The sequence below is a fragment of the Gadus chalcogrammus genome, chromosome 5 (genome assembly GCF_026213295.1).
Source record: "Gadus chalcogrammus isolate NIFS_2021 chromosome 5, NIFS_Gcha_1.0, whole genome shotgun sequence".
NCBI lineage: Eukaryota > Metazoa > Chordata > Actinopteri > Gadiformes > Gadidae > Gadus > Gadus chalcogrammus.
The window spans coordinates 13194171-13216924 of record NC_079416.1 but is presented as its reverse complement, the minus strand read 5'-3'; the positions used below and the strand labels follow the sequence as shown (position 1 = coordinate 13216924).

At 45.1% G+C, this 22754-nt stretch overlaps 1 protein-coding gene across 1 annotated transcript; it reads right to left on the bottom strand.

Annotated features, from left to right (window-relative positions):
* Positions 1-3630: 3630 nt before the first annotated feature.
* Positions 3631-19098, bottom strand: LOC130383150 (60 kDa lysophospholipase-like). The gene is made up of 15 exons (XM_056591208.1): positions 18900-19098; positions 16725-16854; positions 14754-14865; positions 14325-14450; positions 13540-13623; positions 12824-12950; positions 12592-12704; positions 9785-9970; positions 9324-9437; positions 8950-9063; positions 8161-8256; positions 6995-7158; positions 5780-5866; positions 5143-5242; positions 3631-4801 (listed from the first exon to the last, which is right to left on the bottom strand). Exons 1-15 carry the CDS (start codon positions 19033-19035, stop codon positions 4733-4735), a joined length of 1758 nt encoding a protein of 585 aa, XP_056447183.1. The 5' UTR covers positions 19036-19098; the 3' UTR covers positions 3631-4732.
* Positions 19099-22754: the final 3656 nt, after the last annotated feature.

The window sequence follows — 22754 nt, the reverse complement described above, 5'->3', positions numbered from 1 at the left end:
GAGATGAAGAGAAGAGCAGAAAGTACAATTTGTAGATGCATGACTTCATTGATATTAGTCGCTGCTCAAGTGAATAGAAATTATACTGAGAACAAAGCAACTGTTGCCTCTCCTAATATCAATGCACATGTCGGGCTGCTCTGACTCGTTCCTGTAGCTCTGGCGCCATCCAGTGGTTAATATTAGTATAGGAAAGCAGGGAGCGATAGACCAGACATAAAAGGAGTGTTCGAGATAATGTTAAATATTTATTTGGTAAACTTTCAATATTTCATGTGGATGATGTAAGCTACCACTGCTACTTTCGTGTACTCCCTGAGTACGGTTTCTTTTTTCCAGCCGCACATGACCCATTTAGCCTCCAGTCTTTTGTTTCAGGGAACAATTTTACGCCTGGCAGCGCAACTGGTCGCGATTTAAAGCGATTTTCAAGTCATTTTCAAAGTATAATCGCATTTCCTTTCATGCGTTGAATTGCGTCATCCATTTGTATGAGTAATTTACCTAGAATAATTACTGAAATGATGAAACCATTGAAATCCATTCCTAATGAATATTAAAATATTGAAAGAAAAAAAAGAAGGGATCAGCTCATTCCCATCCCTTTATCAGACGTGTGAGGGCATCTCTTATCTCTGATATAATGCCTTTTCTTAAGTCAAGTGGTACACTTTGCCATTATGAGTAGGCTATATGGCCATACTCTGCAGGCGTTCAACGAAACGAGCCACAGTGTTGTTAGAGTTGATTCAATAAATACTTTTATCTTTTTTCACGAATCCAACATGTGAGAGGAATCAAACGGAATGATTAACAACTAAAACTAAAAGGTACAAGAGTGGGGAGGTGTTAGAGAGACGCACAAAAGTGAGCTGTTCATGGTCCTGAATAAAGGTCAATTATCCGCATGCATGACAAACATGACAATTCGTCCTCATATCCTATCCTATAGATTTCTCTATTCTGGTGAATCAGGCTATATTGCGTTAGCGCATGCAGCACACTTACCCTCGCCTTTCTCCTGAGTAAATGACTTGTAAATCCAAATATAATATCGGAGTCCACGTAGAAAGTCCCCAGGTCTATGAGATTGGGGTTGGGTGTCTCCGCTCCGGAAGACCCCGCTGAGTTTGGTAAAGCCATGTGGAGTGAATGTGTCGCCAAAGACTCCTCTGCCTTGGGCTCCTATTTCATTTATTCATCATCGGACCATTATTGAGTCTCATTTCGTTTGTATTTAAACCAAAGCACCCGACCACCTGGACCACCGGGGACGGACCTCAGACCCCAAGCTCAATGCCCAACATGTTCAGCCAGCCCGTGCGTAAAACAATTTCTCCAGGTTCCGGTTAATCCAAAAAAGGCGATAAATCCGACACAAGCCCCCCGAATTTATCATGATTTATATCCATTGAAACACGGTAGCCCCTAACGTTGGAACGGGATGAGGAGGTATGGGCACGGGAACCCGGTGCGTAACGGGACCAGAGCCTCTCTCTCTGTCTCTCAGCAGCCAGCCTCTGTTCCGCCTCCTCCTTCTCAGCTCTCTAGCAGCCCATTCACTCAGTCGTCCAGGCGTCCCAACTCTCAATCCGCTATGTCCGTCAATGATCTGCTGCACTTGCATCCGATTTGCTGAGACCCCCGCCCGCCCTCCCCCCCCCCCCCCCCCCCCCCCCCCCCCCCCCCCCCCTCCTCCTCTTACTCCTCCTCCTCCCCATCCTCAAGTCATCAGAAGATGGGAGCAGAGAAGGCGAGATGCACAGGGAAACCCCTGATCGACATCCTATTAAGGATTATATAAACTATTAATGCGACGATGGATTGTGGAGAGGCACTGGACAGGCGCACAGAGAGCTTGAGGTCAAACGCATATTTGCTTGATGTCGAACCTCCTCGTGTCTCCAATTAATAATCTGATCAAACGATCCTACCTGACAGCTGGGACTAATTGAACATGACTAAATCGAGACGTTACCAAAAAGTTTTTTACTTCCGTACTTACTACTCTTCCATTTGGTGTTTGGCCGATAAACAGCATGTTTCTACCAAGATGAGCATCGGATGTCGTGAATATGACGGTATAGCCTAACAGCGAAATCATTTTCTTTTCTATTTCTTTTTTTTCTTTTCTATTTCCGTGTTTGCGCGCGTGTGTCTGTGTGTGCGCGTGTGTCACCATCCTACTTTCTCTAAAACAATGAAGCGCTTTACGGGGGGTATCTGCTGTGATAAGTTCGTAGGTCCCCTCTTGAGGAGATAGGGGTCACCCCTGCGGCTAATAAAATCCCAAGGACCGGCTCCCACGGGACCGCAGCGATACATCTGCTGACCCTTAAACCCGTGGAGGAGTAATGGCTCCGGGCGTTTTATTAGCGCGGCCCGGTATTCTGTCCACGCCTGGAACTGTTGCAGCACTTAAACCCGCAGCTTCACGCCGCTGCGTGAGGAACCCGAACACATATTGATAATATTCTGGGTTCCAAGATGAAAGGAGGCAACTGAGGGTTCAGAGCGAGGGAACAATTGATACTCCGTGCTCGCATGAATGATTTATGCTGCCAACAACAAAGCGAATGTAATCCCTGGTAATCTGTAGGATAATCAGCCACCAATACGGGCCTAGGACAGAAGCTAAACGTCTTTCTGTCGGGGCGGGTTTACAATCCCAATGTTTAGTGAGTAAAATATGAACAGCAACATCAGTACGATCAGAGAGGAAAGAAGGTTACACTCAATGCAGAAATAAATTCAGCTGAACTACAGTTTGAACAATGATGGCTTTAAAACGATAGAACTGCAACTGGTATTGTGACCACAAGACACAAGGGGGCATAATAACAGAGACATAGATGAAAGCAAAATCATTCAATCAAAATGAGGAAAACGACGCTTGCATTAGTCTTTGTCGATTTATTGTTGGTCCAGTAATTTACAATCCAATACAAACTCAGTAGCAGTTGCTCAGCCTGCTCCAGAAGATAATTCAAGTCAATGTAAAAAGTGCTTCGTTTCGTGTCCGTAGGCCTCAGACATGTGACGATGGGGTTTTCCTAAACCACAGGTCGCCAGCTATTACTCGAAGCAATTGTCTGATTGGTTAAGTGGTCCTAAACATTTCACAATTTTGGAAATGAACTGTTGAACTGTTAAGAACCACTTAATCAACAAGACTCCAGAATCTTCTTAGTGGCGTAAGACTTGCAGCTCTCTTCTCAAAGTCCTTTCATCATAAAGAAAAATACAGAGTATAAAATCAGGCAAAAAATACAACTAAAATCAAATTGAATAGATGCACACAACAGATCAACACAACCCTGGCTACAACATAGCTATATATCTAGAGGTCACGACCTTAATCCACTAGTTCTAAACCTGAAGTAAAGCACTCACCTGGCGGAGATCCTTCCTTATGCGGTCCGTGTCTAGACTGAGTGACTTTAACGCCTTGCGACTCTTTATATAGTGGAGGTTCATACAAGTCCTGCATTCAGCGAGGAATGAGGCCCGTGCAGGTTGAACCGGATGAGCTGGGTTCCACCGGAGAGCAGCTCTGAAGCCGCCCTGAAGCCCGGGATGGCAAATACTGCGATCAGAGTTTATCTGAGCTTTTGGAGTTCATACAAAAATCATCCATGGCTGATTTTCTTCAGAAGGTGCTTTGTAGCCTGTTGAGATCAAAAGTAATGAGGCTTTCCCGTTCCTTTTACCTTACAGTAGTGACGGTCTGCGTCACTCCCTGTGATGGTTGAGTCACGTTTCCTTAGTGGGACTCTCGTTACATTTTAATGTGTAGAGATTCATCCAGTACCGATCAAGCGATATCTAAATATACTGTTACCTTCATGGCTTGGTTGTCTTTATTAAAGCTGCTCTATGTGAACACAACATTTCACCATTGATGACAGGAGATTTATTTAGCATGGGACGTATTTATTAAATGTTTTTCATGCATTTCCTTTCGAATCAAAGAGGAACAGCATTTAAACATAGTTGATATGACAGGGACACAAAACCCTTAGCGAAACCCTGAATAACTGTGTGTTTTGTTTGATAGCAATTAAAAAACTCCCACAATCCTTAATTGATTGCTTTAGAAGAATACATTCAAGTTTTAATAACTACTTTAACATTGGCTTTGGGTACAAACAATGATCAAAAGTGCTAATGAAGCGCTGCAATTATAACAACTCCTCTTCAGTTTAAAATCCAGAAGTCTAGCACAGTGCGCAATTAGTTCAGCAGAAGCATACCGAAGGCCGGAAACAAACGTTCAAGAATCTCAAGTGCAAGTGTAGCCATTTAATAAAGCACAAACACACACACACACACACACACACACACACACACACACACACACACACACACACACACACACACACACACACACACACACACACACACACACACACACACACACACACACACACACACACACAAACGTTTTCGAATCAGCAAATACCAGATAGACGAAGTGGACGTTTGCATGTATATGCTGTCTTTCCATTTCACAATATTCAACGATTCAATCTCGTATTCAATTCTAGTAAGTTAACACAAACTAACGACAGACATTAATTCATAAACCCCCATATGGGACGGTCTTTGGACAGCGGATGTCTTAAACAGCAGGTGGGATACAGATTCCCAGACAAAGCGCTTCAATTTCTTCATCAAGTTCTCATCTTTTTGAGCCATTGGGTCAGTGGCGAGAGAGTGGCTAATCCTGGAATCAGGGCCCACCTGATCCCTGGCACTCATTAATAAGCGCGACGGCCTCCAACTTGCCAGCCCCCGTTGCCTGGAAGGACGAACACGTTATTGTCATGTTGAAACACAAGATGGTTCTCCTCCGCACTTTTATCCAAAGCGACTTACTTACAAGTAAATTTGTCAGAAGAAAGAGAAACAATATTTCACTGGCTGTAAAGTAAGGATGTTCATAGAACCAAGGACCAAGCACTAACAGCTGTTAGTTTTACCCATTCCCGATATATACAACAAAGATAAGTAGTATAGACGCTACATGATGCTACGTACTGTTTTGAAGTGCCAGGACGTACAACATACAATAAGTGCGTAAGAGGGTTGTTTTTAGGAGTAAGGGAGGAGAAGGAAACGTAAAAGGACTCCTGTACTAACCACTGAAAGGGCCGTCTGTCCGTCGTACCCGGGGGTGTTCAGGTCGGCCCCGGCTAGGTTCCAGATCTGCAGACCATCCAGGTCTCCGTTAGCTGCTAGGCTAAAAACACACAAGGTATCAGAGGTCAAAGTAGCCCTCGACGTACAGCCACCGCTCCACTAAACAACCTGAATATTTAAACCGCTGCAGTCATATCAACCAGCAAGTAAGCATCAGAGAAGGGAATGCATTTGTTATATTTTGTAAACGACAGTGAAATGGAAGTAGTGCAAGCACTTCATGATTGGCGACGTGGTAATCAATCGTTGGGCACGTCGCGGGCCCCGTATCAGATCTTAAACCAACACGTTTTACAGGACATGTTGTAACGCAGCACGATAGCAACAGGACCGTGACGGAGCCGACAGGTCCAGCGACCCGAGCGAGGGGGCCATACGGAGGAGCCAGGCTCTACGTGCATGGGGGCAAGGGAGAGAGAGAGATGCTGGAGATGAGGAGAGCCGCAATTATGCTGCCTGGGAGCATTCCTGCTGCGGCTCGGCGTCAGACTAGGGAGACTGGTCGTACCTGTGATAACGAATGTGGGGGTGGTTGTTTCAACGCTTGTCCCCCATACCATCTCTGAGCGCGTCTCACCTGCACAGCTCTGTGCCCGAGATGGCCAGCTGCTCTCGGGACAGGTGGGCTCCGCCCTTCCGCAGGACCATCACAATGTCTTTGCGTCTGCAGGAGACCAAAGAGGGGTGGAGGGGGAACGTAGGAGTTGTGCATCAGTAACAATTGGCCACCAATGAGTATTATTAGGGGGTTGCGACAGAACAAAGATGCACTTGTTGGGAGGTGTCCGTGTTGTTGAGGTGCAAACACAGGGGACAATACAGCTTCTACCATCATATGCTCTTTTTGAATTGAGTGGTGGTGACAAAAGGAAAAGGTACGCAGGTTTGATTAATTGCCAGGCAAGTGGAGACAGGTGTCCTCCGCCCCCACAGTCAAACAACACACACACACACACACACACACACACACACACACACACACACACACACACACACACACACACACACACACACACACACACACACACACAGGTGTCATAATACAATAGATCAGGGCATGCAAGATCTGTTTTACCGACGATGACCAGATGCGCTTGGAAACCTGTTTTTAAAAAAATAATAAAGGAGACAATCGTGAGGAGTTTAAATAAATGATCTATTTCCGAGTCTCCGTGAGTTTCTATCATGTGTGAAACCGGGTGCAGGCTGGGCCGACTGGTTTGGGAGGACACGCCTCTCTTTTGTACTCGACTCTTTTCTCTCGTCGTTGGCTGACACTCCTTTAAGGGGCACACAGTGCTACGTGGAAGAAGAGAAAAGGAGGTCAGGCCCGCTAAGCTGGAATGTGATGAACTGCCTCGCTTCCCTAGGCAGGGTAACTGTAGGTGTCACTGCATGAGCGCAACCTTCAACCAAGAAAAAGACGAGTCTATACTTGCTATGCCAACCGTTGGAAAAAAAGGACAACAGCCACTTGCTCCAGCTCTGACACCCTAAAGACTTGCTCTCCCTTGAGGCTCAGTGACTTCAGCAGAAACACCCAACACGTGCATATACTAAAGCAAAAAAAACGGGGACACACCAAATCAAACGGCTTAGCTATAAATCGAATAAATTACCCCAATTGCTTTCTAATAGTTCAATGTTTAAAGACCTCGGTACCCCAATGACATTCAAAGAGGAACTCCTCCGAAGCCCGTCCTCCTTGGAGTTAATGACGAAGAACATAAAAGAGGCGGTTGTTAAAAGCCAGTTAAGCAGAGTCCTTCACAAACGTTATTGCGGGGCTTACCTAAAGCGCACTGCGTTAGACAGGGGTGTGTCGCCGTAGCGATCCCGGCTGTGGATGGTGGACCCCTGGTCCAGGAGGTACTGGACAACCTTCAGGTGGCCCTCACTCGCAGCGATGTGCAGCGGTGTGCGTCCGTCGTAGTCGCCCACACTCAGGTTACTCCCCTAGTCCACACACCACGACTGCCGTTATTGTTTTGGTTAAATGATGAAGACCGGATTATGATCTAGTTAAAACAGCTGACAGGGCGAGATACATTTACTAAGGAACGATAGAAAAACTGAATCAATTAAAACCCGGTCGATCTTAGCCTCCAGGTCCCTCAAAGTGACAAGCGATCAATGTTAGAGAGAGAGACTAAATAAAGTTACATCAAACCATCAATCTTGTATGCGTCAATCTTGTAGATCTGTATAACTGTGAAGCTGCTTCGTTCAATGTCTTGGCCTTAGGGCTGCAGCTAATGATTATTTTTATAGTCAATAAATTATTTTAGATTAAAAATTTTGACAATAAAATGTTGAAGCAAAATTCATCACAAGTTAACAGACTACAGAAAGAAGGCTTAAAGGTGCTTGCTTTTTCTGACAAGCCAACAAAAACAACATTCCAGTACGGTTAGTCAATTTGGAGGTTGATTTTGAAGGCCTTCCTCCAAAGTGACTCTCCTGAAACACATTACTCGCTCGCTAGCTTTAGCAATAGCTCTGCCTAGCCTTGTGGAAAGCTCTGGTCATGCGTGATGAGTGCATGGGCAGAGTGTGTGCAGGTAGCAGGGTAGGTAAGTAGACAGACTGGCCTGGGACAACCCCAGACCAGCCATTTATTTATTTTCCCTGTTTTTTTCCAGAACATTTGCTTTATTTATTTTTTTTCCATACCCATTGATATTGGCTCAGGCCTGTGATTTCCATGAGCCAATATCAGTGGGTATGGGCGTACAGATGAAACAGGAGACTGAGAGGAAGGTTAGATGGAGGGGGGTATTGATTACTGTTGGGATGTAAAGAGCTCTAGCTTTAGGAATGAATTGTTTTATACTTATACTTGAAAATTGACTATCAAAATAAGATTTAATGAATTTTCTCGCTTGATCGACTTATCATTGCAGCCCTACCTGGCATGCTACATGACTTATTATACATGTTTATTTCAGTGTTGCTTGCCATTTCCTGGATGGATTTCAGGGCCTCCACGTCTCCGATCTTGGCGGCGGCGCAGGCCAGCGGGGGGGTCAGGGCGTCGCGGATGGCTACCAGCTCCTGGGGAACGGCATCCAAAATCAGGGAAGCTTTATCCGTCACTTTTGACAGAGCAATCAACGAATCCTATTCTCATCTTATCTCTGCAACACAGTGAAAACGAGTACCGGTACTAGTTTTCCCCTTTTCAATATCGACCGTATTCAGAAACTGCACAGGACAATTTTAGAATTCAACGGTTCAGAACCGTTGAATTCAATTCAATTAAGATTGAAGAACCACCATCAAATGTGACTTTAGTCACGCTCTTCACTGGCTGTTTATCCCAAATATTTTCGTCAGATACAGGTCATCTTGCTATCAACCTTTCAGCCGACGGTTAAGGACACTAGCAGCTGGGCACTGAGCACATTTGGATCCAGAAGTAAAGGCTTAGGCTGCGTTCCAATCATTTAAAAACGACCTTTCCCTCATGATTTGTTGAAATGTTGCCCTGCACTCATCATCATCGAAGGCATGACATTCTCACTGTTCCCCAGACTCCCAAGTCCGTGAGCATGCCCAGTGGCGTCTAAACACTTGTGTATTTTAGAGTATGCCGCAAGTTACCTGCAAGTAGATCGTATGTGGTGTGTGCAGAGTCCCTGGCTGATGGAGACAGAGGCTTGCGTTTCATTGAAAAACACAGAACTTTCGACATGCTGCATCTCACATAGGGTGTAAAACGTAAAGTATCTTCCCGTTCAGACTGACCTCCCTGCAGCTGATGCTGAGCGACTTGGCGATGACCTGGATGAAGCGGCTGTCACGCAGGTTGAGCATGGCCAGGTCTGCCATCATCTCCCCGCGCAGGTTCTCGGCCATCATCTGGATCGTGTGAGGTACGTGCAGGGACCCGAAGATATGCATGCAAACGTGGGGTCAGCAGTGGTCACAACCACATCGGCGGCATGCGGCTAAACCGACTAAAAATTGTTAGTGCTTGCCAATTGGTTCTACAAACGTCCTTACTGTACCTACAGCGATAGATTGTTTCTCCTTCTTCTAACAAATGTACTTATTGTAAGTCGCTGTGGATAAAAGCATCTGCTAAATGCCCTGAATGTAAATCTAAATGCAAGACCCACCTTCTTTTTGGTCTGCAGGTCCAGCCCTTCAATGGCCAACACATAAGAGAGCTTGGAGAGGACCGCCTCTGTGGTCATGTCCACGCCGGGCAGCAGCCCCGCTTTATACAGCACCTGTGGAGAGGGAGGCAGGTGGGTACCATCCAAGGGCTCATTATCCTCGTCTGCCATTTTAGGGACTTCTCCTCCAAACAATTCCTCTCATTTTAGTTTTGACAACATTTGGACTGCATTTAAAAACTGCACAGGACGATGTTAGGATTTAGTTAGTTCAGGGCCTTTAAATTCCAATAAATTAGGATTGAAGAACAACTTTCAATTGTGACTTCAGTCACGCCCTTGGTTGGTTGTTTTCCCAATAGTAGTTTTTTGTGTTGTTATTCATTGACAATTTTGTAACCATTTACTCCTGACCCATTCAGCAGAATCCCTTCTCTGATGGCTAGCACGCTAGCGCCTACCTCGCCTGTGGCGTAGACCTTGGACACGGTGCCCCTCAGGCACTGGGTGGTGTTGATGATGATCACGCCGCGGTCGGTGGCCTTCTTCATCTCGGCCAGGAGGTCGGGGCGGTTGTCGGGGGCGTTCCCGGTGCCGTAGGTCTCCAGGACCATGCCCTCCATGGGCGGCTGCAGGAACGAACTCACCTGCGCACACGGAGCAGACGCGTCAGAGCACGCCATACATGGACTCCACTGAACCAGCCAGACACACGGGTTGCATCATGAGCCGGGCGAGGAGGAGTCAAGGCTACATGGGGCTTTGTGTCGGTCACTCTGTCCCCTGCAAAAGCCCCTAAGAGCCCCAGAGCCCCAGAGCCCCGCAAGCTTCGCCTTTCCTGCTGGGTTTGTCGGTGCATTTATGAGTAGTTTTCACACACGTTCCTTTGTACGACACATCAGCTCCCCGTTAAAGAGATCACTAGATGTCACTGAATAAGGGAATTTCTGCAGAGAAGGCTCAGAACCACAGACACATAATCCTAACTGCATCCCGATCTCGAGACCGGCTGCGTACCTACAACTCAACACACAAGTAAAATTTGGCCTTTTTGATAAACCTGAACCCCAACTCCCCGCCCCTCACCAGCATTATGGCTCAACTCCCCCATCCCCGTCCCTGCATGTGACCCCAGCTCCTCTCCTAAAAGCACATCTGCTGTTGTCTTGTGCTGCTGCCATCCCCGTCAACGCTTGACTGGCACCGAGAGACTTCATTACCCGCCGGTAACCATGGCATCTGGAGGTGAAAACGCTAAACGCCAGGAACAGGGGGTGGGGGAGGCGACCATAAACGTACAAAGACATGAGCAGAAAGAATGTAACTAGGCTTGTATCGTCACTCTGAACATAAAGTGGGACAGGTGCGACACACTGAAAAGCCCAGCAGGAAAGACCATTTGCTAATACAATAGGCGGATACACTTTGCCCCAAGCCTCTCGTACAGAATGAAGCGCTTCGAACCCAAAGCAAACTGCTGTGGTACAGTGAGCAATGTGACCCAAGGCAGGCAGAGAGGGAGACATAGAGAGAGAGGGAGACAGCCAGACAGACAGACAGTCAGACAGACAGACAGACAGACAGACAGAAGGAGACATAGAGAGAGAGACTGAGAGAGAGACAGAGAGAGAGACAGAGAGAGAGACAGAGAGAGAGACAGAGAGAGAAGGTCTTTTGATGGTCGACGGGGGTAACGAGAGCAGACGGAGACAGTAAAGCAACTCTCTATTCATCTCAGGATGAGAAACTAAATATTATAATGCCCGGGCCAACTGGGTTTTTAGTGGGTAATTGGTCATGGCCCATAACCAAACTTCATACTTTCCTAGGGCCAAAGGACTGCTGGGGACATCCGAGCAGAGTCAGGAAGTACTGGCGTAAGTGAAATCAGAAAACACAAAAATAAATTAGAAAAATAAATGGAGGGAAATATTATTGTGTTAGACTGGGATCTAACAGGCCAGATTGTGCATGCATCTTCTTGGATTGTCGTACAGTTTATCGAGCGCAGGTGACAAGCCACGCAGTAAGACAAACATTTGGTGTCTGCTGGTCCTTCAGGAGTGTGGCAGATAAAAACATTTGATTTAAATACCTATTTGCCATTGCAGTAGGTGTCAGGGCGATTTAGAGGCATAAACACCAAACTTTACAACGGGGAAGGGCTCCTGTGGTGAGGCGATTTAGACTGAGTGGAAACGGAGGCTGGGTGGCCTATATTTTAAGTAAAAATGTAATATGGGACCTGGGCCGTTTACAAACACGGGTCAGACGACTAATTACAGGAAAGGAAAAAAACGAAATCTTTCTAGAGCAAATATTTGTGTAAAACATGGATGCTATTCTCAAATTCTGTAGGAAGTTGCAGAGGAAAGGACACTACCACTACTACCAATACCACTACCACTACTTTAGAAGACAGACGCATGGCTAGATGGAGGGCTTCCTTCATGCCATAGCCCTGTGTTGTTTGGAGCCCATCGTCATAACATAGTGAAATGTATTCCTATGACTGAGCAAAGCCTCTGCAGTACACATATAGATGTCAAAGAAGACAAAAGCAAAAGGTATTTTTGACTAATTCACACGTATTGAGATAATGGAATGGCGCCAACACTGCAGACCTGATTGAAAATGAATGATGTTTGTTTTTCAATTTACATTTCATAGTGCAATCTCGTTTAACAGACAACGAATATTCTCACCCACTAATGGGCTTGAAACTAATAACAAAATATGAAAAGTATTTGGATGATTTTCGATGTCATTAATGTTGCCAATGAAAACAAACCAGAGACAGGCTATGAGTCATCTCGATTCAATAGTTTTATTATGACCTTTCTGATCTCTCTGCATGTGAGAGAATGAATGACTAAAAAACTGAATGAGTCATTTCCAACTGATGACCAAGAACCATAGAGACGACTTCATGACTCTGACTCAACACCACCTGAGACAACATACAAAACTACCTGTGGCCACGAGGTGCACACTATGCATCATTCTCTCTCCAATCCTCCCTCTCTCCCTCCCTTGTGGACTCCCCGTCCCTCCCTGTATATATACCTCCATCCCTTTCCCCCTCTATCTTCCTCCCATACCCTCTCTCCCTCCCTCCCTCCCTCCGGCTTACTTACTTGCTCCCTTCCACTCCCTCCCTCCCTCCTACTTGCTCCCTCTCCCTCCCTCTTTGTATATCAACCTCCCTCCCTCTCTTCCCTACTTGTAACTATCTCCCGCCGTCTCCCCTCTTCCCTGGCTGACTTACGGTTGCCGCGGTGATGCCAGGGAACAGCCTCAGCAGGCCCACGTTGCGGTTCAGCTCTGTGTTCACGGCGAACTTGTTGGAGCGGTTGGTTCTCCACACCGTGTCCCAGTTGACTGTGGGGGACAGAGCATTAACTAAATCGCCACGGTAACCACAACTGGAAATCCAAATGATAAGGAAGCACCATGAGCAGCCATTCATTCATCCATCCATCCATTTATTCATTCATTACTTGTTATATCCACGTCCAAGTTGGCCAGGGGGGACAGGTTAGGGGAGGTGAAGGCATCGAAACTTCCAGCGTCCACTTTGGTGACGCGGTTTCCCCTGTACAGTTTGTTGCGGAAGTACAGGCATACCTTGATAGGAAGAGACGTACAGGTGAACAATGTATTTTGAAGAGGAATTTGGTTTTAATAGTACAATTCATAATAGTACAATCTTTCTGATGAGGACAGCAACCATGAACAAAACGTCTGTCGGGAAGGATGTTCGTTCAAGCTAATATATTTTAGTTTCATTCACTCGTTAGTGAATTCAGCTACAATAGTGTCAAACATATCAACTGTCAACTGTAATCTCACCTGTAAAAAAGGGAGTATAATCAGTTAGTTTTAATTGTCTTCCTAGTATCTAGTTGTACTCCCTGACAGTCTTCTTCCTGTTTGAGATAGTCACCTGCTGTTGCGAAACACACCAACGTTTACCAAACAATCTCGTTAAACAAGAATGTCAACAACGTTTTTGTTGCCTTTCCTCCACATAAAACTATCGTCAATTACAACAATGACTAATTTTCTGTTTGACAATAAAACGGGGGGGAAAAGTAGTTTCTTTTTTTGAACGTTCCCGTTCAAATGCAACCGTCAATGGATATTTACAAACACACAGTAGCTACATGTAGTATCTACATGCAGTAGCCAACAGTAGCAGCCTCTTATTGCTCACCTCCGGAATGTGAAACAGACCAGCCAAAAGCAGCGCCCCCTGCAGGTTGTCCCTGCCATCGCTCCTTATTTCATAAATTGGCACCTGGAAGAAAGTTTATGTCTTCAAATCAAATAATTACATAAGAAAAGTGGCGCATCGGTGACGCACCCCACTGATGTGCAAACCAGGCGGGGGACAATATGCCTTGGTTACCCAGGTTTAAATGACTTATGCTACATGTCACACCCTCACTCTTTCAACACACTCTACTATCCTGCCGATGCATAAGTAAAGTAGACAGACATTTACATTGACATTTAGGGCATTTAGCAGACACTTTATCCAAAGCGGCTTTTTTTTAAGTACATTTGTCAGAAGAAGGAGAAACAATATATATAACGACAGTATAAATAAAACTTGAGCTGCTGCCCCCGCAACACGACCCCGGATAGGCGGATAAAAATGATGATGAGGATAGCGACAGTACATCCTTACTGCCAGTACAGTAAGGATGTTCATAGAACTAAGTGCCACCAAGCACTAACAATTGTTAGGTTAACCCATTCCCTGTATGCACCAAATATAGCTAGGATAAGATGCTACAGCCAGACAGACAGACAGACTACTATAATAGCACTATTCATTCCCAAAGGGAAATTTAAGTGCCACAGTCATAAAATAATAAAAGAGCGGTTTTGCATCAGAAGCCGCAACTTATCTGTCACATCTTTACTGGGGCCCTATAGCATTATCGAGGGGCTGTTGTGGTGTCAGCCCACACCTCGTCAGAACGCAGGCGTTACCTGGGAGCCAGTGAGGATGACGGGCTTGCCCAGGTGGTCACACATGAAGGACAGGGCGGAGGCCGTGTAGGCCATGGTGTCCGTGCCGTGAAGGATCACAAAGCCATCGTAGCCCTCGTAGTTTTTCTACCAAGACAAATATAAGGTGGTTTAAAAGGATGAGGTGACCAATCTATGGAGAACACATTTTTGTTTAGTCAATGAGCAGAAACATCTATCCAACACGCACCAGCAATGCCTTCTTCTCATATGTTTCACCTTATATTTAATTGATGAGCAGAAGGGTGTGAAACATCATGCTCTATGATGCCTACAGGTAGGTTTGAATCCACAACCTTTCTGGCCTTGTTCATTCAACTAACATTTCGTTACCCAAAAGGCATGATAATTAATGTGCTGCAGAGAAACTGATAATTGGGCATCACATACTTCGATGTCCTTCCCGATTTTCGCCCAGTCCTCGGTCGTCATGTTGGAGGAATCCAGTAAGGGGCTGTACTCTAGAAAGGTGTACACTACACGTTTATTGTCCTTGTACGCCCTGTGAAAAGACGTAGACATTTTGCAATTATCAAATACATTACGCAGCCGATTAAAAGTTCAAAGTAAATACAGCAGTTGCAACGAAGGCAGATATTCAGCATAACAATGAAAAAGTTTGACAAAAAGGAGTAATGGATCACACAGGAAATCATATGTTCAGTCTGTTAATCCTAATGGTGGAAGAGTTATGCTTAAACTGGGGAATGTTAAGAGAACGGATGGAAAATGAAAACCCAAGCATGTTCAACGAAACGATGGACTGTGCAGCAGATCCCCTTCTGCTTGATCTGCTGGGGGTCACAAGGCATTAACAAGCACAGTCCGAACAGTGGATGTGCTGTCGGGAGACAGCACATGGGACGATTTAGTGGCAACGTCTGTGTAAATAACAGGCCGGGCCGGGCCACAAAAGATGGCCGTTTGGCTGTTGTGCAAGTTTGCATCAGGGCGGTGCAGCTTCATTCGAGGGCAGCCGAGGTTCGCTCCTGTCTCCTCTAATTGGTTGCTAGTATGAGGAAGTGCATGCTAGCCCAGCATGTATAAACATATCCAAGTCCCTCCTCAGTGGAATTTAAGGTTGGGCCTACTGGGAACCCCGCCCTGTAGTCCCGGGAAAAGAGGGCACCTACCAGGCAAAGCAGCTGGGAGAAGAGTCTCCTTTTAATAGGAAAGGCAGTGGGTGTCTGGGGGATAGATAAAACAGCAGGGGGGGGGGATGCTCTATTTTTTTAAATGACCTGCAATGACAGACCGACATACAATACCCCAGTCAGCCCTAGGTCCAACGTGCATCCCTGGAACATATGCTGTGGATCAGCTTCTGGTGCCACCAGCAACAATAGCTAACCGCCAATTATTACTCTGGCGGCCAGTGTAGCCTTAAGGTGTTACAAGGTAGTGCATTAGCATTAGCATACGGACGCTAGGATGTCCCGCTGTCTGATGAATGGAGGATTAACTTATGAGTCTGCGCTTGTGCGTGCGTTTATTTATTTTTTTGGGGGGGGGGGGGGGGGGGCAGAAGTGGATAAAGGTTTTAGGGGTGTGGGCCGGCCTTGTGGCCTGCCTCTCAATAAACAACAAATAAAGTATCTGGATAATTCATTAGCCTAAACCAATTCCGTCCCTGGGAATCAATGCACACAACCTGCAACCCTCTCTATTTGTATTGTCACAGAGGGCTGATGTCACATGACCCCCCCCCCACACACACACACACACTGACCAATACACTAGCTTGTCAATGTGCCTCAGGAATCTCAGCAAGGCCTTTTCTGAACTGCAAGCAGGAATGTAAAACGTGCTCATGGCACAAGGATTTCAGGCGCCAGTCACGCCAAAGCATAGTAGAGACGCCTACAATGCCTCCATTGGTTTCCTGTCGGGGCAACACAGCAGTTGAGAGTGGGAAGAAAGGATGTAGAGTGTATCTGTTGCATTAATGGTGGGAGGTGGTGGGGCTGTCGCTTTATTTTGTGCCCCTGGTGATACTAAATATAAACCAAGAGATGAATATAAAAGTATGTAACCATGACTTGGCCTGTACATAGTGCTGTGGCTTGCTAGAAGTCCAAAATGAACCTTCCATTCTTTAGCACAAGTCTGTGTCCATAGTGAAATGAACACATCTTTGACAACCTTGGCCCACACATCAGGTCGACAAATACTTACCTTTTAAATATTAATTAGTTAGTGTAGAACTTACTAGTCACTCGAGGGTGACTCCTAAATAGTCCAATAGAATTGTTAAATTCAATTTTATTTGTATAGCCCTTAATCACAGGTAGTCTCAAAGGGCTTGACAGGCAATATATTTATGAAATATTGAAGTGGTGTCTTGGTGGACGAAAGGCTTACGGCAGGACTAGTGTTTTGTCCCGGTTACCATAGAAGTCATACATGCACGTTTCCTTGGCATATCGCTCATCATGGAAGGTGGTCAGCTTTCGCAGGCCCTCCACAAACACATTTTCCTCCGGTTCGAGGACTGGGGGTGAGACAAAGACAATCTGTCAAGATTCAAGATTCAAGATTCAAGTATTTATTATAGACCGCAACTCCCAGGTGTGCCAAGTTCAATAATAATTGAAAAGTAAGAAGATGAAAATTGAATAAAAAGAGAATGAAGAGGGGGGAATTATGCATTCATTGTCCGTATGGCTTGGGGAAAAAAACTTTCCAGTCTTTGAGAGGAACGCACTTGTGGCTGTTACAATCAAGCAGCCCAGAAACCTGGCTGACAGTGAACTCTGCTGGTAACAAGGAATATTGCACTTGATGAACAGGCTTAAGAATATAATACATTACATATTCACAGATTGGGAAAATCTTATGAACCAAAACCTAAAACTGCAAGAGATTAAAACTAGTATATCTAGTCTCAGTATAGGCATTCAAGTATAGAGCTCCTCCATTGATTATGTTGTACCATTTGTAATCATAATGCTAAATACAGAGATTTCTCAGGCAGTATATATCATTACATTTTCTTTCGTCAATACAATGCATGTAGGCCTATGACTGCACTCATGGCATGCATGCTTGTCTATCAAGCTTGCTTGCTTGCCATATGGCTGACAAGCTTATTCAAACCTGAGAAGTTTTAACTACATTTGAGGAAATGTTTTCGTACTGAAGTAGGCCTACTTTCATGGAGGATTTCTTTTTTTTAATACAACCATTGGATCTTTCACGTAGTTGAGGAGTAGTAGCCTACATTATCAACCGTCAATTTCAGCTGTGACATTTGCAATTGATATGTGCCTTCAAACATAGGCTACTGCATGTCAGGAAGACTTTAAGCTTTCCATGAATCTGGGCCAATGTGTGGGTTTCTGGTAGTGATTGGTCATTTGCGATCGAATCTGTTCGGATGAACGAATCTTAAACAAGAACAAAGCTATTTGACCCTTCTCTCTCGTTCGTCTCGTTCGTTCTCAGACTCGACTCCTGCCAGACCCACTAGTCGCTGAGTCGCTGACACGCTGTTCGTTCAAAGACCTTGAGTGGTTAAGAGGGAACAGGCTTAGCGAGCGAGCGTACGATAATACGATTCAATATCAGTGAAATGGTAAATGCATGTCTTTGTATTTTCTGTGTCATGCCAGAATAATAAAATATTTGAATGTCTCGTCAATCCATCACTAGTTGCTGTTATTATGACACAGTTGTTGAGTAACCTTTCAGCGCACTTTGTTGTGGCTACTACGCTCCAAAGAAACAGGCAAATTGTTTAAAAAACATCACATATCACAAAAGGATTGGTATTATAGCACATATGAATTCATCCTGAGATGCATCCCCTCGACTTCACACGATATCAAAGAAATCCTTCCTTCCAATCACAGTATTGGCCTTCCAATACGTCTAAAGCACCATGAAACACTGAACATTTTAGACTAAAACCAGGTTCCTAAATCTTGGTGTAGGACTAAACTGTATGGTAAAACTGTAATAGCAACATTAGGATTTGGAATTTTTTTTATTGCCATTTATGCAAAACATAATAGGAATTTGTCTCAACATTCCAGTGCGTGTGTTTAACAAATATTGTTTATGGTTTAGGACCAACATAATCTCTCATCTGCTTGCATGTTATGAGCCAACTTCAGCCCTCAGCTTGGATTGATCAAAGCTTTGTGAAGCAGCTTTTATTTTATTTCTTTATCGATCACTTGATCGATAAAGAAAGACACTTTTGAAACCTTAACAGACACATTGTTGACTGGCCGAGTTTGTGTTCCCCAATTAAGCACTTCCAGATCCCCGCCTTCTGCGAAATTATTCAACAGCGTGCCTGTGTGCATGTCATCAGTGATGCTTCAACCAAAACCGCAGTAGGTGTGGTCGTTTTGATCTGTCGTTTTTTTTAATATTATTATTCCTTGCAATGAATTACTCACTAACGCACGTAGTAGACTCAGCGTTATCTACATCCTAAATGTCCAAATAGATAATCCATCAGATGATTCCCTATGAATGTGATAGGCCTACTCTCTCCCGGCTCATCCGAGAACATGGATAAATAGTTACCGTCGCCATGACTCTTCATTCCGATTGTTCCTCCGGTGTTGATGACCAGTACCGAAACCTCATTCCTACTGCCATGCATCGTGCCGTTTGGCATGATGGGTTTGGGATTAGACAAAGCTTGACCGAGTGCAGTCATGTTTACAGAGATCGAGGGAGGATTCGATGTAGACGTCTTATATTCTGCCGGGATTCAAACCACTTTCGGTTCTGGCACTTTCGGTTTTTGTCATGAATAATCACTTATCACTTATCACTTATATTAGTATTATATTTAGGACCACACAAGAATTATTTCATGTTTGAAATATCTTTATTTTTCACTTTTTAACATTTTTGAAAAATAAAATTACCCTGAACAGCAATAGAAAAATGTGAACATCCACTTTCTGTCTGTCCGTCCTTCCGTCTGTCTGTAACTGTCCAGTCATTGACAGTTCCTCTCTCTTTTCCCTGTTTTGCCTTCTTGTCTCATCACTGTATGCAGTTCAGACAAACTACCTGTTTCTGGCTGTGATCATTGCACACAGGTACATTGCATTTCCCACACCTATTGTTTACTTTGCGATCTTTGTTACTTGGGCAGATCTGACACCTCTTTCTCTTTGGTTGGCCCTGTCTGCTTCTTTCCTGTGGCTGGGTTGTGGCTTTTGTCACCCCACACCTTTCCATTGCTTAAATAATCGGGGTTTGCAGTTGGGGGCATCCTTCCCGTCGACTTCTCATGTGTGGTGTGACAAGCTCCTTTGACAGCTCTTTGAGGAAGAGCCGTCGTGCATTGGTGATGCCGCTCTTGAATTCTGGGTGCTGAGCCGTGAAAAAGGTGTAGGCATTCAGGGTGGCAATGTCAATTATGTTGTACCACAGCACCATGGGCCACCTCTGTGTTTGGCGCTTGCAGGTGTAGGTGCCAACCATCTGGTCAGTGGTGTCTACACCTCCTTTCGACTTGTTGTAAAATGTGATTATTTCCGTTTTTTTCTTTCTGCTATTTTCATCCACTACTTTGTCGTGGTGCATCGTGCTCAGGAGCACAACAGCTTTTCCTTTCTTTCTGACATAGCTGACCATGGTAAGGCTGTCGTTGAATCCAAACTCTGTGCTGTGAACCTCCCTGGACTTGGAAGGCTTCATCAGAGGAGGGATGTCTGGCTTGTTCTGACGTAGAGTCCCCACAATAGTGAGATCCTTCTCCAGGAGATGCTGCGCAAGAGGCACACTGGTGAAAAAGTTATCCATGGTGATGTTGCGACCTGTGTTTCTAAATCTACTACACAACTGCTGGACAATGTTTTCCCCCAGATTCTTCTGAACTTCTTCCCCTGGTTGTCTCCCCGTGTAAACTATACCATCTATTGCATAGGGGATGCGTGCATCACAAACCCAGAAGATCTTTATGCCGTACTTGGCGGGCTTGCTTGGCATGTACTGTACAAACTTGCACCTACCCCTGAATGGCACAAGCTGTTCGTCCACAGTGACACAATCACTGGGGATGAATCGCTGTCTGCAGTTGACCAGGAACAGGTCCCAAACATAACGGAAGGCTGCCATATGGTCTGTTTCCAGTCGGAAGGCTCTGGTCCTCTTATCATCGAAGCGCAAGGTACGGCGAATGTCTTCAAATCTTCCAACAGCCATAGTGGCCTTGTACATGGGATTATTCAGAGGACTCCCAAACAGCTCACGGACTGAAACATCCCAGTCCTTCTCACTTCCTGCAAGCAGGGTCAATCCAATGAAGGCCATGAACTCATCTTTGGTGACATTCTTCCATTATTTTCCTCTAGCTGTTGCTACTCTCCGTCCTTCCAAATTTGTGCACTTCATCACCTCTTGTGTAATATCATCAGTGATAAAGAGCTCCCATGCATCTTTTGGTGAGACGGTGCTAAGCCCTTGTGCAGGCCCTGGCCGACTTCTTAGGATATTGGGGCTCTGTGTTCTGCCCTGGGGGGGAGGTAACTCGCTCCAGTAAGAGCCCTTCCGACTCATTCTGTTGGGCATTATTTGGACAATTTCTTCTTCTGAGGACACAGAAGAGGAATCTTCTGAGTCGGATTGATCCTGTTCAGTTGGATTTCCAGGTGGACGACTGCCACTGCCACCTGGACAATAGTCTGGATCCTCATCATTCGAAATTTCAGACTCTGAGTCCAACCCCGTTACTGCCTCTCCATCATCCATCATGACACCTTGGATGAGGAAATATAAGAGTAATGTTTTCAATAGATCAATATGTAGCTATACACACACACACACACACACACACACACACACACACACACACACACACACACACACACACACACACACACACACACACACACACACACACACTACATATAGTAATGTTAGCTAACTTAGTTAGCTAGCTAGTGTTAGCTAGTTATAAAGTAGGCTAATTTGTCGATAAATAATAACATACTCTTCCACAAAACAATCATGAATGACACACACACGCGTCGCACACACACAATACATATAGTAATGTTAGCTATCTTAGTTAGCTAGCTAGTGTTAGTTATAAAGTAGGCTAATTTGTTATAATAATATAATAAATAATAATAGCAGTCATGAAAGACACACACACATATTATATGAAGATAATACTTACACGTATCAGCTCTTGTGTAAAATAATCTTCCTGAGGGGTGACACTCCTGATATAGTCTGTGTGGTCCACAGTTAATTTATTCCTGACAGCCACAGTTGATAAGAATCAAAGGTTCCCATTGGATTCCATAGAAAATGCATGGGGGTCATTTTTGACCCACTTATGGAAGCTTGGGGTAGTAAACAAAAAACTACGATTTCTTAAAATGTATAGAGGGTAAGTTAAAAATGTTAATGGAATTATATCAAAAACATGTTTTTTGAGGAATACCTGGAACATGAAATTATAAAAAATTTTCATGACAAAGATATTTCAAGAAAACAACCTCACCGGGTCATTTTTGACCCACTTATGCATCTAAGGGTTAAGGGGTAATTACCATAAGGGATGATCTATTTTGTGAAATCAAGTCAAGCCAGCCTCCTAATACCTTAGCGGTCCGTTACCACGGGAGTCGGCTCCAGAGCAGATCTACTGAGGGGCATGGGTCGCCAGCGGGGGGGCACTGCCTTTTGTGAAATATTTTAACGCAAAAAAAAAAAAAACATTAAGTAGGCCTGGCACCATGGGTGGATTACTGCACGGGCACACCGGGCACATGACCAGGGGCCCAAGGGGGGCCCCTGGGCATGCCGCAGGGGCCCCACAAGTTACTAACAGTGGGGCCCAGGGCCCCACAAGTTACTAACAGTAATGCCCAGGGCCCCCCTTGGGCCCCTGGGCATGTGCCCGGTGTGCCCGTGCAGTAATCCACCCATGGTGCCAGGCCTACTTAATGTTTTTTTGGAGGTTCATAAACTGTTGATGTGAATAAACTATTTATGACATAGCAGAGGTGGTTAAACTCCATTTATTTGCGTTTAGCATCCACGACAGCCCTCCCCCTTTTTTTGCGAACTCTAAGTGGAGCGTTGAAGCAATGAATTTATTCAGTTCAGATCATTTAACAAGCCTGGAGATGATGCAACCCCAAAAGGACTGCTACGAATTATTCGCGATTGTGGACTGCAATCTATGTTTCCAAATGTGTAGGCCTATGCAATAGTAGGCTACTCACCAATACTTACCCTTCATGCAGCCCTTCGTCCAAGCGATCTAATGTCGCTCTGCAGATCAGGCTGGCTCCAAAGCTGTTATGCCGATTCAAGAATCAGAGTAAAAGTAAGCTTAGTTTATGATAGCCTACTGCGTAAAGTGCTCTCCGTAGCCACAGAACGATGGAGACCGCGGCCGGGCTGTCA